Source organism: Microcaecilia unicolor, chromosome 4 (genome assembly GCF_901765095.1).
Source record: "Microcaecilia unicolor chromosome 4, aMicUni1.1, whole genome shotgun sequence".
Taxonomy (NCBI): Eukaryota; Metazoa; Chordata; class Amphibia; order Gymnophiona; family Siphonopidae; genus Microcaecilia; species Microcaecilia unicolor.
In genome coordinates, this window is record NC_044034.1 from 194942252 (window position 1) to 194957259 (window position 15008).

At 46.1% G+C, this 15008-nt stretch overlaps 2 protein-coding genes across 2 annotated transcripts in view; both read left to right on the forward strand.

The window, feature by feature from the left end:
- Nucleotides 1-15008, forward strand: part of GTF2H1 (general transcription factor IIH subunit 1) — a 1055813-nt gene that overhangs the window by 472059 nt on the left and 568746 nt on the right. The window lies entirely within an intron of this gene.
- The window catches only part of TSG101 (tumor susceptibility 101), a 273450-nt gene that overhangs the window by 189192 nt on the left and 69250 nt on the right, over nucleotides 1-15008 (forward strand). The window contains exon 5 of the mRNA XM_030202449.1: nucleotides 14221-14287. Coding sequence (XP_030058309.1) covers nucleotides 14221-14287 — 67 coding nt within the window. The remainder of the gene's footprint in view (nucleotides 1-14220; nucleotides 14288-15008) is intronic.

Below are 15008 nucleotides of genomic sequence, written 5' to 3' on the forward strand. Positions count from 1 at the left end.
CCGGGAGTATCAAGTGCGTCGACGTCGCCAGCGTCAAGACCTCCGCCCTCGGCCGCGACTGTATCGATTGCATCGAGGCATCGACCCTCTGCATTGTCGGGGCCGAGACATCGGAAGGCTGCGTCGGTGGTACCGGGACCTCCACTAGTGCTGATATCGTCGGACGGTGGTGCTTCGTCTGGAGTGCAGGTGAGGGCTGTCCATTCCCCTGCTGGTGGCGGTGAGCCTTCGGGTGGGTCTCCCCCTACGCTGAGGGCTCCTGCGGTACAGCCCCCCCCCCCCCCCCCGAGACCGACCTTCTTCGGCCTCGGCCCCGAGGAAGAGACGGCTGGATTCTACGTCCTCCTCGTCGGTACCGGGAAGCTCCGGTGACATGCTTCGTTTGAAAAAGTCAAAGAAGCATCGACACCGGTCTCCTTCCCGCGTCGGTACCGAGAGCTCTGGGTCGCCGAGGGAGTCGGCACCCAACAGGCATCGGCACCGGCAGGACCGCTCACCCTCTGTTCAGGAGGTGTCGATGCGCTCCACCTTGGACAGCCCGGAACAGCCTCCACGCCTGGAACAGACTCTGACTTCGACACCTGCATCGGCTTCCATATCTTTCTCCACAGCCGCCCTGCATGAGAGTCTCCGGGCCGTTCTCCCAGAGATCCTGGAAGAGCTGTTGCGCCCTTCCCCTCCGGTACCGGGGGTGCTTGCGCCTCCGGTACCGTCGAGTGAGGCGCCGGCTGGCCCCTTGCCCGGGGTGAGGTCTCCGACATCGGTGACGCTTGCGGTACCGACTGCGGTCGCCTCCCAGGAAGGCTCCCTGATGACGTCGGCGGAGGGAGCTTTGCCGGTGCGGGCGAGGGAGTCTACCTCTCGACGCTCCCACCGTGGCCGTGGTTCCACGGAGTCGAGCCGGGCACGGCTTCAGACGCAGGTCCGTGAACTTGTGTCTGACACCGATGGTGAGGCCTCGTGGGAGGAGGAGGAGGACATCAGATATTTCTCTGACGAGGAGTCTGATGGCCTTCCTTCTGATCCCACTCCCTCCCCTGAAAGGCAGCTTTCTCCTCCCGAGAGTCTGTCCTTTGCGGCCTTTGTCCGGGAGATGTCTACGGCCATCCCCTTCCCGGTGGTTGTGGAGGACGAGCCCAGGGCTGAAATGTTTGAGCTCCTGGACTATCCTTCTCCACCTAAGGAAGCGTCCACAGTACCCATGCATCATGTCCTAAAAAAGACATTGCTGGCGAACTGGACCAAGCCTTTAAGTAATCCCAACATTCCCAAGAAGATCGAGTCCCAGTACCGGATCCATGGGGACCCAGAGCTGATGCGCACTCAGTTGCCTCACGACTCTGGAGTTGTGGATTTGGCCCTAAAGAAGGCTAAGAGTTCTAGAGAGCATGCTTCGGCGCCCCCGGGCAAAGACTCTAGAACCTTAGACTCCTTTGGGAGGAAGGTCTACCATTCCTCTATGCTCGTGGCCAAAATTCAGTCCTACCAGTTCTACACGAGCATACACATGCGGAACAATGTGCGGCAGTTGGCGGGCTTGGTGGACAAGCTCCCTCCTGAGCAAGCCAAGCCATTTCAGGAGGTGGTCAGGCAGCTGAAAGCGTGCAGAAAATTCCTGGCCAGAGGGGTGTATGACACCTTTGATGTTGCGTCCAGGGCCTCTGCTCAAGGTGTGGTGATGCGCAGACTCTCAAGGCTGCGTGCCTCCGACCTGGAGAATAGGATCCAGCAGCGGATTGCGGACTCGCCTTGCCGTGCGGACAATATTTTTGGAGAGAAGGTCGAACAGGTGGTAGAACAGCTCCACCAGCGGGATACCGCTTTCGACAAGTTCTCCCGCCGGCAGCCTTCAGCTTCTACCTCCACAGGTAGACGTTTTTATGGGGGAAGGAAGACTGTTCCCTACTCTTCTGGTAAGCGTAGGTACAATCCTCCTTCTCGACAGCCTGCGGCCCAGGCTAAGCCCCAGCGCGCTCGCTCTCGTCAGCAGCGTGCGCCTCAGCAAGGCCCCTCGGCTCCCCAGCAAAAGCAAGGGACGAGCTTTTGACTGGCTCCAGCAGAGCATAGCCGCCAACCAAGTGTCAGTGCCGGGCGATCTACCGGTCGGAGGGAGGTTGAAAGTTTTTCACCAAAGGTGACCTCTCATAACCTCTGATCAGTGGGTTCTTCAAATAGTCCGGCAAGGATACACCCTCAATTTGGCCTCAAACCCTCCAAATTGTCCACCGGGAGCTCAGTCTTACAGCTTCCAGCACAAGCAGGTACTTGCAGAGGAACTCTCCGCCCTTCTCAGCGCCAATGCGGTCGAGCCCGTGCCATCCGGGCAAGAAGGGCTGGGATTCTATTCCAGGTACTTCCTTGTGGAAAAGAAAACGGGGGATGCGTCCCATCCTAGACCTAAGGGCCCTGAACAAATATCTGGTCAAGGAAAAGTTCAGGATGCTTTCCCTGGGCACCCTTCGCCCCATGATTCAGGAAAACTATTGGCTATGCTCTCTGGACTTGAAGGACGCCTACACGCACATCCCGATACTGCCAGCTCACAGACAGTATCTGCGATTTCAGCTGGGCACACGTCACTTCCAGTACTGTGTGCTACCCTTTGGGCTCGCCTCTGTGCCCAGAGTGTTCACGAAGTGCTTGGCTGTAGTAGCAGCGGCACTTCGCAGGCTTGGGGGTACACGTGTTCCCATATCTCAACGATTGGCTGGTGAAGAACACATCCGAGGCAGGAGCTCTACAGTCCATGCAGATGACTATTCGCCTCCTGGAGCTACTGGGGTTTGTGGTAAATTATCCAAAGTCCCATCTTCTCCCAGTACAGAGACTCGAATTCATAGGAGCTCTGCTGGATTCTCGGACGGCTCATGCCTATCTCCCAGAGACGAGAGCCAACAACTTGTTGTCCCTCGTCTCGCGGGTGCGAGCGTCCCAGCAGATCACAGCTCGGCAGATGTTGAGATTGCTGGGCCACATGGCCTCCACAGTTCATGTGACTCCCATGGCCCGCCTTCACATGAGATCTGCTCAGTGGACCCTAGCTTCCCAGTGGTTTCAGGCTGCTGGGGATCTAGAAGACGTGATCCACCTGTCCACGAGTTTTCTCAAATCCCTGTATTGGTGGACGATTTGGTCCAATTTGACTCTGGGACGTCCTTTCCAAATTCCTCAGCCACAAAAAGTGCTGACTACGGATGCGTCTCTCCTGGGGTGGGGAGCTCATGTTGATGGGCTTCACACCCAGGGAAGCAGCTCCCTCCAGGAACACGATCTGCAGATCAATCTCCTGGAGTTACGAGCGGTCTGGAACGCTCTGAAGGCTTTCAGAGATCGGCTGTCCCACCAAATTATCCAAATTCAGACAGACAACCAGGTTGCCATGTATTACATCAACAAGCAGGGGGGCATCGGATCTCTCCCCCTGTGTCAGGAAGCCGTCAGCATGTGGCTTTGGGCTCGCCGTCAGGGCATGGTGCTCCAAGCCACTTATCTGGCAGGCGTAAACAACAGTCTGGCCGACAGGTTGAGCAGGATTATGCAACCTCACGAGTGGTCGCTCAATTCCCGTGTAGTGCGACAGATCTTCCAGGTGTGGGGCACCCCCTTGGTAGATCTCTTTGCATCTCGAGCCAACCACAAAGTCCCTCAGTTCTGTTCCAGGCTTCAGGCCCACAGCAGACTGGCATCGGATGCCTTCCTTCTGGACTGGGGGGAAGGTCTGCTGTATGCTTATCCTCCCATACCTCTGGTGGGGAAGACTTTGTTGAAACTCAAGCAAGACCAAGGCACCATGATTCTGATTGCCCCTTTTTGGCCGCGTCAGATCTGGTTCCCTCTTCTTCTGGAGTTGTCCTCAGAAGAACCATGGAGATTGGAGTGTTTTCCGACCCTCATCACACAGGACGAAGGGGCGCTTCTGCATCCCAACCTCCGGTCTCTGGCTCTCACGGCCTGGATGTTGAGAGCGTAGACTTTGCCTCTTTGGGTCTGTCAGAGGGTATCTCCCGCATCTTGCTTGCTTCCAGGAAAGATTCCACTAAGAGGAGTTACTTCTTTCTATGGAGGAGGTTTGCCATCTGGTGTGACAGCAAGGCCCTAGATCCTCGCTCTTGTCCTACACAGACCCTGCTTGAATACCTTCTGCGCTTGTCTGAGTCTGGTCTCAAGACCAACTCTGTAAGGGTTCACCTTAGTGCAATCAGTGCATACCATTACCGTGTGGAAGGCAAGCCGATCTCAGGACAGCCTTTAGTTGTTCACTTCATGAGAGATTTGCTTTTGTCAAAGCCCCCTGTCAAACCTCCTACAGTGTCATGGGATCTCAATGTCGTTCTCACCCAGCTGATGAAACCTCCTTTTGAGCCACTGAACTCCTGCCATCTGAAGTACTTGACCTGGAAGGTCATTTTCTTGGTGGCAGTTACTTCAGCTCGTAGAGTCAGTGAGCTTCAGGCCCTGGTAGCCCAGGCACTTTACACCAAATTTCATCATAACAGAGTAGTCCTCCGCACTCACCCTAAGTTCTTGCCAAAGGTTGTGTCGGAGTTCCATCTGAACCAATCTGTTGTCTTGCCAACATTCTTTCCCCGTCCTCATTCCTGCCCTGCTGAACGTCAGCTGCACACATTGGACTGCAAGAGAGCATTTGCCTTCTATCTGGAGCGGACACAGCCCAACAGACAGTCCGCCCAATTGTTTGTTTCTTTTGACCCCAACAGGAGGGGAGTGGCTGTGGGGAAACGCACCATATCCAATTGGCTAGCAGATTGCATTTCCTTCACTTACGCCCAGGCTGGGCTGGCTCTTGAGGGTCATGTCACGGCTCACAGTGTCAGAGCCATGGCTGCGTCAGTGGCCCACTTGAAGTCCGCCACTATTGAAGAGATCTGCAAAGCTGCGACGTGGTCATCTGGCCACACATTCACATCTCATTACTGCCTGCAGCAGGATACCAGACGCGACAGTCGGTTCGGGCAGTCAGTGCTTCAGAATCTGTTCGGGGTTTAGAATCCAACTCCACCCCCCTAGGCCCATGTTTATTCTGTTCCAGGCTACACTCTCAGTTAGTTGGATAAATTGTTAGGTCAATCTCAGTTATGTCCTCGCCGTTGCGAGGCCCAATTGACCATGTTTGTTGTTTTGAGTGAGCCTGGGGGCTAGGGATACCCCATCAGTGAGAACAAGTAGCCTGCTTGTTCTCGGAGAAAGCGAATGCTACATACCTGTAGAAGGTATTCTTCGAGGACAGCAGGCTGATTGTTCTCACAAACCCGCCCGCCTCCCATTTGGAGTTGTGTCTTCCCTTGTCTTTGTCTTGCTACATATGGGACTGACGAACACGAGCCAGTTCGGGCGGGAAGACGGCCGCGCATGCGCGGCGCGCGAGGACTAGCAAAGGCCTTTGCTAGAGAAGTTCCGATTGGAGGAGCTGCCGTGGACGTCACCCATCAGTGAGAACAATCAGCCTGCTGTCCTCGGAGAATACCTTCTACAGGTATGTAGCATTCGCTGTTAGGCAGGGCTGTCCCATGTCACCATTATTGTTTTTGTTGTACTTAGAACCTCTCCTCCGCACCATTTTGTTAGATCCAGACATACAAGGGGTAGTACTGCACAAGAACTCAATCATAATTTTGGCCTTTGCAGATGACATGTTCCTCACACTTCCGTAGCGAGACTGTTGGAGGTGATAGAGGAATTTAGTTTTTTCCCCGGGTTGCAGCTGAATCTACAGAAATCACTGGCTTTACCGATCCAGTTGGCGCTGCATCTGGAATGGGGGGGACCGTTTCCTTTTCATTGGGCTACAGAAACCATTAAATACTTGGGGATCAATGTCTCGGCAGATATAGCTAATCTGTACTGGGAAAATATAGGCCCCTTGCGGAGACGCACGCAAGAACTTTTACAGGGATGGCAGGGGTTGCCCCTATCCCTCCAAGGTAGAATTACTTTATACAATATGTTTATTTTCCCAAAGTGGACATATGTATTTCAAATGATCCCTGCAATACTGGGGTACAAAGAGGAACGATGGCTACATAAAGTACTTAACATGTTTTTGTGGCAGGGCAAGAGGGCCCGTATAGGGCTTAAAAACCTAATGAGGCCAAACAACAAAGGGGGGCCTGGGGCTTTTGGACCTGAAACGTTTTACGATAGCGTGGTACCAGAAGATTGGAGGGTGGCCAATATAACGCCCATTTTTAAAAAAGACTCCAGGGGAGATCCGGGAAATTATAGATCGGTGAGTCTGACGTCAGTGCCGGGGAAAATGGTAGAGGCTATTATTAAAAACAAAATTACAGAGCACATCCGAGGACATGGATTACTGAGACCGAGTCAGCACGGCTTTTGTGTGGGGAAATCTTGCCTGACCAATTTACTTCAATTCTTTGAAGGAGTAAACAAACATGTGGACAAAGGGGAGCTGGTTGATATTGTGTATCTGGATTTTCAAAAGGCGTTTGACACGGTACCTCATGAAAGGCTACAGAGGAAATTGGAGGGTCATGGGATAGGAGGAAATGTCCTATTGTGGATTAAAAACTGGTTGAAGGATAGGAAACAGAGAGTGGGGTTAAACGGGCAGTATTCACAATGGAGAAGAGTAGTTAGTGGGGTTCCTCAGGGGTCTGTGCTAGGACCGCTGCTTTTTAATATATTTATAAATGATTTAGAGATGGGAGTAACTAGCGAGGTAATTAAATTTGCTCATGACACAAAGTTAAGCAAAGTCGTTAACTCGCGACAGGATTGTGAAAAATTACAAGAGAACCTTACAAGACTGGGAGACTGGGCGGCTAAATGGCAGATGACGTTTAATGTGAGCAAGTGCAAGGTGATGCATGTGGGAAAAAAGAACCCGAATTATAGCTACATCATGCAAGGTTCCACGTTAGGAGTTACGGACCAAGAAAGGGATCTGGGTGTCGTTGTCGATAACACACTGAAACCTTCTGCTCAGTATGCTGCTGCGGCTAGGAAAGCGAATAGAATGTTGGGTATTATTAGGAAAGGTATGGAAAACAGGTGTGAGGATGTTATAATGCCGTTGTATCGCTCCATGGTGCGACCGCACCTTGAGTATTGTGTTCAATTCTGGTCGCCGCATCTCAAGAAAGATATAGTAGAATTGGAAAAGGTGCAGCGAAGGGCGACTAAAATGATAGCGGGGATGGGACGACTTCCCTATGAAGAAAGACTAAGGAGGCTAGGGCTATTCAGCTTGGAGAAGAGACGGCTGAGGGGAGACATGATAGAGGTATATAAAATAATGAGTGGAGTGGAACAGGTGGATGTGAAGCGTCTGTTCACGCTTTCCAAAAATACTAGGACTAGGGGGCATGCGATTAAACTACAGTGCAGTAAATTTAAAACAAATCGGAGAAAAGTTTTCTTCACCCAATGTGTAATTAAACTCTGGAATTCATTGCCGGAAAATGTGGTGAAGGCGGTTAGCTTAGCAGAGTTTAAAAAGGGGTTACACGGTTTCCTAAAGGACAAGTCTACTAAACGGACTTGGAAAAATCCAAAATCCCAGGAATAACATGTATAGAATGTTTGTACGTTTGGGAAGCTTGCCAGGTGCCCTTGGCCTGGATTGGCCGCTGTCGTGGACAAGATGCTGGGCTCGATGGACCCTTGGTCTTTTCTCAGTATGGCATTACTTATGTACTTAGCTAGTAGCCTCCGGTATTTATCCGATTGGTTTCGCACCAGGGAGTTTTACTCCTGTACGGGAGTGGAAACCCATCTGATGACACCCCTAAATTTTGCTTATTGGCTTCATGCCCCGTCAGCGGTGCTCCCCTCGGTGGGGGCATATGGGTATATAATAAATCCATTGCGTAAAGTGTGGAGATGGCTGAGCAAGACCTATAACTGGAATAGAGAGGTTTCGCCCTTGCTTCCCCTTAGAGGTAACCTGGCATTCCCTGAGGGGGGGGGGGGGTCATCCTCACTGTTTCAGAGGTATTCACTACCTATTTCAGGTGATAACAGAACAGGGGACCCCCAAGCCTTTTCAGAGTGTGTGTGAAGAATTTAGACTGGATCGGAAAGACTATTTTGTCTACTTACAGATTAGTCATTATATCAGGTCCTTACCAGCCAGTTGTTTGATTCAAGCAACATGGGACACTATGAATGATCTATTGGGCCTGAAGCACAGCGGAAAGTGCCGCTGAAATACTTTCATAACAACCTAAGAGACTTACAAGAACAAAATGATTACACTATCGTGTCCTATCTTTGGCAACAAGAATTGCAGTGGAAACTTGACCCAGGACAGGTTGCAACTTGTTTGATATCGGTGCACAAAGTAACAGAAAATACAGTTTGGAGGGAAATGCAATATAAATTTGTGATGCGAATGTATATATCACTGCATCGAGCGTACAGGGCGACTTTGAAGACAACTGATGATTGCCCAAAATGTAAGAGTGTTGGGGCACTTTGGGTCATATGTTCTGGGCCTGCCCGGCAGTGAAGATTTTTTGGACAGAGTTGGGAAGACGGATATCACAAATGTGGAGAGTAAAGTGGCACCCATCCCCAGGCCAATTCGACAAATTTAATGTTCAGGGCCGCCCGCCTGAAGGTCTTAAGGCCTTTCTGAGGAGGACAGTTTTGATGGGAAAGAGGACAATTTTGCAACAGTGGTTACAACCAGAGGCGCCCAGTGTGTCACAGTGGCGAGGAGCAATGATGTAGTGTTGTATGCTGGAAAAGAAAAGAGTTGGAGACTTGGCTTCCAGACAAGGGGACCAGTTTTGCAAGACATGGTCGCCATATTGGGACTCTTTGACACCTGTCGCAAGAAGTAGACTTTTAAACTGTTAGAGAGATACCCCTTTCAGATACAGGTGAATTAATATCTTTTGTGTTGTAATGTTTGCGATGTTTATACACCGGAGTTCGCTATAATTAATGTTAAACTGGCAAATCACAAGGAGGATGGGGGGGGGGGAGGGTAAGAGGGGTATAAAAGAAAAGCTTCAGCATAAGGTCGATAGTTAAACAGTTACTGTTGAATTTGCATTATTGTCTAATGTTAATACCATAACTGTATGCTTGGAATTTAAGCTAATAAAAAAGATTTACACACAAAAAAAATAAGCAATCATAAAAAATCATAGAAATATATAAATGTGATAGGTTCTCAGTTTTTATAGCTCATTTCCCAGACCGGAGTCTTAAACAACTGTAATGACACCTTGCCCACATCATAGCACCATACTCCAACATTTTATTTATTTATTTTATTTATTTATTGCATTTGTATCCCACATTTTCCATCCATATAGCATGAAAAACTTTATATTGTTACTTTGCAAAGCAAAGAGATTCAAAAATACGCAAAAAAGAGTAACATCTCATGGCGCTATGGTGTTGCACATCCGGAAGATGTAGTTCTCACGAACATCAATCCAGAGTGTGTAATGCTTTTTCTGATGCAGTGCTTTCAAGTGAGTCTAATTAACCAACATTGCAAATCCATAAATCCAGAGTCCACAGAAACTCAGTCCCAGAGATTTTGCTCACAGTTCACATTGGCAACATTCTTTATCCTCAACATGGTCCGTGTTTCGCATAAGGTAGCATCATCAGGAAGATATATCTGCAGCTCAAAAAGGACTGCATCCAAGTGATATCTACAACCAGTAAAAGCATCAGAGTGAAAATATAAAAATGAAAAAAATATATGTAAAAGAATATATAAAAGTTATAATTTCATTAGACCTCACATTGTACCTCGTAACATAATGTTATCATAATCCACTAATCTCAACCAATAATCAAAACATAGCAGTATAAATTTTCATTGCGGCTAACTCAAGGTGGAACTATACTCCCATCAGGACCCAACAGAAAACCCCAGCACTTGTGCAGTTCATTTATATACGTCATAACAGAATCCAAAAAATGCGGGAAAGCTCACAATAGAGTTGTCCATTCTATTTCCCTGTTAAGACCACAAGGGGGTCACTGTGTTCCACCTGAAGATATATTGTTGCTCCTTCCTTAGTAAAGCCATCGAAACATCACCTCCATATGAAAGAAAGACTTGAGTTAAAACTACAAATTTCAAGTTGTATTCCTTATGATTCAGTTCTTTCCAGTGTGCCACCAACGGTGCTTCCTTCTTCCGCTTCACCAATCCTCTGCTTTATGCGTCTCTTAGTGATTGTCGCGTTAATCACGATTAACATGCAGGTCTAGAAGTTATACGTCCATATTTTTTTATTTATTTTTTTTATTTATGTTAATTTATATACCGTATCTTATTGCATCTGCAAAACAGAACGGTTTACATATATATAAAAAAAATTGGTATATACAAATAAACAGACATAGGAATTCCATTCATGACAGGAAAGCACAGCAATCAAGATAAACTACATAATAAATCAATACAAGTTAAAAATCTAATATCCAGTTAAGCTATCCCATTTTTTCTTTGTCTTTTTGACCTTATCTCATTATGCTAAGTTCTGTTCTACGTAGCTTATAAAGAGAAAGGTTTTCAGAAGTTTTCGGTAATGGAGATAAGATTTCTCTAATCTGATCTCCTTTGGAAGGCTATTCCAAAGGGAGGGTGACAGGTAGAAAAAAGCCGATCTCCGTGTAGATTCCCACCTAGCCTTAGTAAGAGGGGGAATGACTAACCTATTATCTGTTAGGGATCTGAGAGTTCGCATAGCGGTGTAGGGGATTGTTAAATTCGACAAGTAGCTAGGGTTTAATGTGTGAAAGGCTTTGTGTGTCAGGACAAGAGCCTTAAACTTTATTCTTGCTTCGACCGGGAGCCAGTGCAGATGATGCAATAAAGGTGTTGCTCGATCATCCCTCCGGGCCCTACAGATCATACGTGCTGCTGTATTTTGAATTCTTTGTAATCGCTTTAAGTTTGCTTGAGTAATCCCAGCATATACAATGTTACAGTAGTCTAAACGTGAAGTAATATATGCCGATGTCAGCGTTTTGAGAGAGTCCTTACTTATTGAATTTCTGACTGACCGAAGCCGTCTCAGATGAAAGAAAGATTTTTTCACTACATCGGATACTTGTTCCTCAAAGGTCAATGCGGAATCAATAATGACCCCGAGATATCTAAAAGACTTAACTGTTGGAATATTCTGACCAAATAGCACAGGTACCACAGAGGGATATGTGCCTTGCCCTACTATCCAAGATGTAGTAGTCTTATCCGGGTTCAGTACCAGCTGATGTGTTGTCAACCAGTCTGCTACTTTATCCAAGCATATTTGAATGGGTGTAAGATCTATGTTCGATGGTCTAACATAATGGATAAGCAAAAAATCATCTGCATATGAGTAAAAACTTATACCCATTGTTTGAATGAGGAGCGCCAGGGGACTGATGAATAGGTTGAACAGTAGTGGAGATAAGACCGAGCCCTGAGGAACTCCACATGATAAGTTGTAGGATGTAGAACAGGATTGCTGCTGAACTACTTTAAATGAACGATTCGTTAGGAAGGATATAAACCATTTCATAGTTGTCCCTGAAATACCAATCTCACTCAATCTATCAATGAGTAAGTTGTGATTGATTAGGTCGAAGGCCGCAGACAAATCTAATGAAACTACCAGGGCAATATAACCGAGTTCTAATTTTGCATGGATTTCACTTAACAGTGAAGTCAGAATAGTCTCTGTACTGTGACCTTTCCTGAAACCCGATTGTCTGGGATGTAACAAATTTTTGAATCTACATAAGTTTGCAACTGTCTAAATACTACTGTCTCTATAACTTTGGATAGAAAAGGAAGATTAGAGACTGGTCTATAGTTAGAAGGTAATAAGGGATCCAATGAGGCTTTCTTTAGACTAGGTTTTACTAGCGCTTCTTTCAAAATAGTGGGAACTATCCCATCAGAAAGGCTCAACATGACAATTGAGTACATAAACTGCTGGACTTCTAGCGAGTGTTTTTTCAACCATGCAGAAGGTATAGGATCCAACGAACTATAAGTAGGAGATAAACCTGCAACCAAGGTATATAATGATTCGGCAGACGGAATTTCAAAATCCTTCCAAGGTACCAATAGTTGTGAACTTGGGGAGTTGTCAGAATGACCGAGCCTTGGTACCCTTGGGAAGAGGGCTCTTAGTTTCTCGATTTTAGAGCTAAAGAACTTTGCTAGAGTTTCAGAGTCAATAGTAGGCGATTCTCTCTTTTCGTTAGTTATTGTTGTCAAACGTTTCATAGTTTGAAACAGTTTTTTCTGCGAACTGGCTGCTTCTTTTATCTCTTTTGAGAAGTACGTAGTTTTAGCATCCTTTAATTGTGATAAATAGTATTTTTTACACTGTTTGCACTTTTCTTGTAATTCTGCGGCCTTATGCTTACGCCATTGGCGTTCAGCTCTACGTACCTGTTGTTTACATAATTTTAATCCTGGATGGTACCAAGGTTGGGAACGTTTCATTGTTATATTAATTTTTTCCGGTGCAATATCGTCAAGGGCTGCTGAAAGAACTTGGTTCCATATTTTGATTTGGTCATCTATTGGGTGTGTATCAAAATTTAGTGGGAACTTATTTGCTAAAGAAGGTAAAGATGTCAAATCGATTTTATTTAGACTCCTGGTTTTAATTTGAGCTGGTTCAGCATTATGTAATAACTGTGGTATTAATAAGTAGAATTGAAGAAGGTAATGGTCTGACCAAGATACCGGAGTTAGTACGATTTTTGAACATTTTACTTCATCCAATTTGTGTGTCATTACCAAATCTAATGTATGACCCGCGATATGAGTTGATCCATTCACATGTTGTTTTAGATCAATATCATGTAAAAAATTTGAAAATCTAGCTGAACGCGGGTTCGATTTGTCATCTAGATGAACATTAAAATCACCTAATATTAAAAGATTTGGGAACCTGATTGCAGCATCTGCAAGTGATTGATAGATGTGGTCCCACCCCACTGCCGTAGTGGACGGAGCACAGTAGTAAAGTAGTACATGAAAAGTAGACCTAGCTGTACTAAATTTTAATAAAAGAAGTTCAGGATAAGAAAGTCTGTGATCTCTGATTTCCTGAACCTTAAAGTCCGATTTAAATATTAGAGCCAACCCCCCACCTCTTCTCCCTACACGTGACGAATAACTGACCGAATAACCTGAGGGTAGACATTGAAAGAGATAAGATTCTTCCCCTGATAAAAGCCATGTCTCTGTAATGGCAAATAAGTCAAGTTGATATAAGTTACAAAGGTCCAAAATATATGTAAACTTGCTCTTAAGAGATCTACAATTAATTAAGGCTACAGATAAAGAAGATAGTGGGAGAGCACTATCTGGAACTATATTATTATTTAAGGTGACTGGCGTTAAATAACGGAAGTTGTTATCCTTACAAAAAGACAAGGTATTCTGATTTGCACGCCAACTCCATTGTACTGGGATATATGCTGTATCCTGCATACCCTCAGGTGCTATTAAAAGCAGTAATTTAGTGTTCCAGAGGCACAGCAAGATGAAGACAAAAAGCTTCATTATTTGTTCCCCTGTCACACACCCCAAGGAGCACACCTAAGGAGCGTACCTGCTCCTCAGGTGCGCTCCTCCGGCGCGCCGCAGCGGCACGAGCGCCGCTGCTACTCAGTTTAAATATCTTCATATCTGTTAGTTTGGTCATTAAGCAAATAAAATCCAATTTTAGAAATACTGTCTCCATTGATGGTATATTCTTCCATTTTCAGTTTTTTGCCAAAGCTAGGTTGCCTGCTGCTGCAAAAAAAGGATTTGCCAATTTATGGACGTCGGCCTTAATTCCTGGAGCTTTATAATGTAGTAGAATGTTATCCATAGGGATATGGGATTTGCAAGACATGTTGCAATTTATCACATAATTCAGTCCAGAATAGACCCTCTTTTGGGCTTATCTTAAAAACAGAGGTGGAAAATTTTACTCCATATTTTTTTCATGCCATTTATTGGTGTAGCGTGTCATTGGGGAACTCCTGGAAAGTAGGGCCCAATATAGTCTCAAAATCCCTCTCCTCCCGCTAACCAGTTCTTAGAGCTTGTTCTGTAACAGTTTTCCTAGGTTCTCATTGGATTTTCACCCTCACCAGTGTTGTGTGATAAATTTGGCATTTATCAAATAATCAGTGTGAACATTGTTTATACTCAAATAATGTGCATAGTTAACAAACATAAATCAAAATTCTGACTTTTTTTTACAGCTTCCTATATGCCAGGCATGCCAGCTGGAATCACTCCTTACCCTCCAGGCCATACTTCAAATCCAGGGTAATGTGCAACTGTTTCTGTTGTAGTTTTGTTCTTTGTTCAAGATTGTAGAAATAGAGCATCATTCAAATGTTTTTATGCATGTAAATATATGTTTACCTGTTGCCTTCACTGTCCTCTGGTTGTTAGTGATGCAATGATTTCATTTTCAAATCTCTGTGCATACTTTACACCTGCTGCTATGTGACGTGCATAGGTGCTTTTAAACCATCATCATGCACGGCAACCTAATCTTCAAAAAGAAAATGATAGTCGCTGGGTGTAGGGGGTAGAAGAGATAAGGTTAGCTATTTGTGCAGGAACATCTGGCTTTAGGCTAGTAGGAGGACGGTAGGCAGGAAATATTTAACACTGCCTCCCCCTCCCCCCCCCCAAAAAAAAGTAATTTAAATTATCCACTGGTGACAGAAAAGAGGTATGTGGAAGAGGCACCATGACAAGAGCAGCTTCATGTGTTGCCTTTTTTTCTTGGGGCTGCTCCCTTCCAAAAGAATCCTTACAAAATATCCTGCTGTCATTTAAACACCATTTCACTTGTGCTATGCTTTCTCTGATGCACCGGTTGGCCACATGTCACTGCAAAACCCCACAGTCAGGAGTCAGCTTAAAGCAAACAAAAAATAAATAAATAAAACATTGGTGATCATATGGGAAGTTGGAAACATCTTTGGGGGAGGGGAAATATAAAGTGCAGCGGGTTGTGAACCAGGTTGTCACAGAA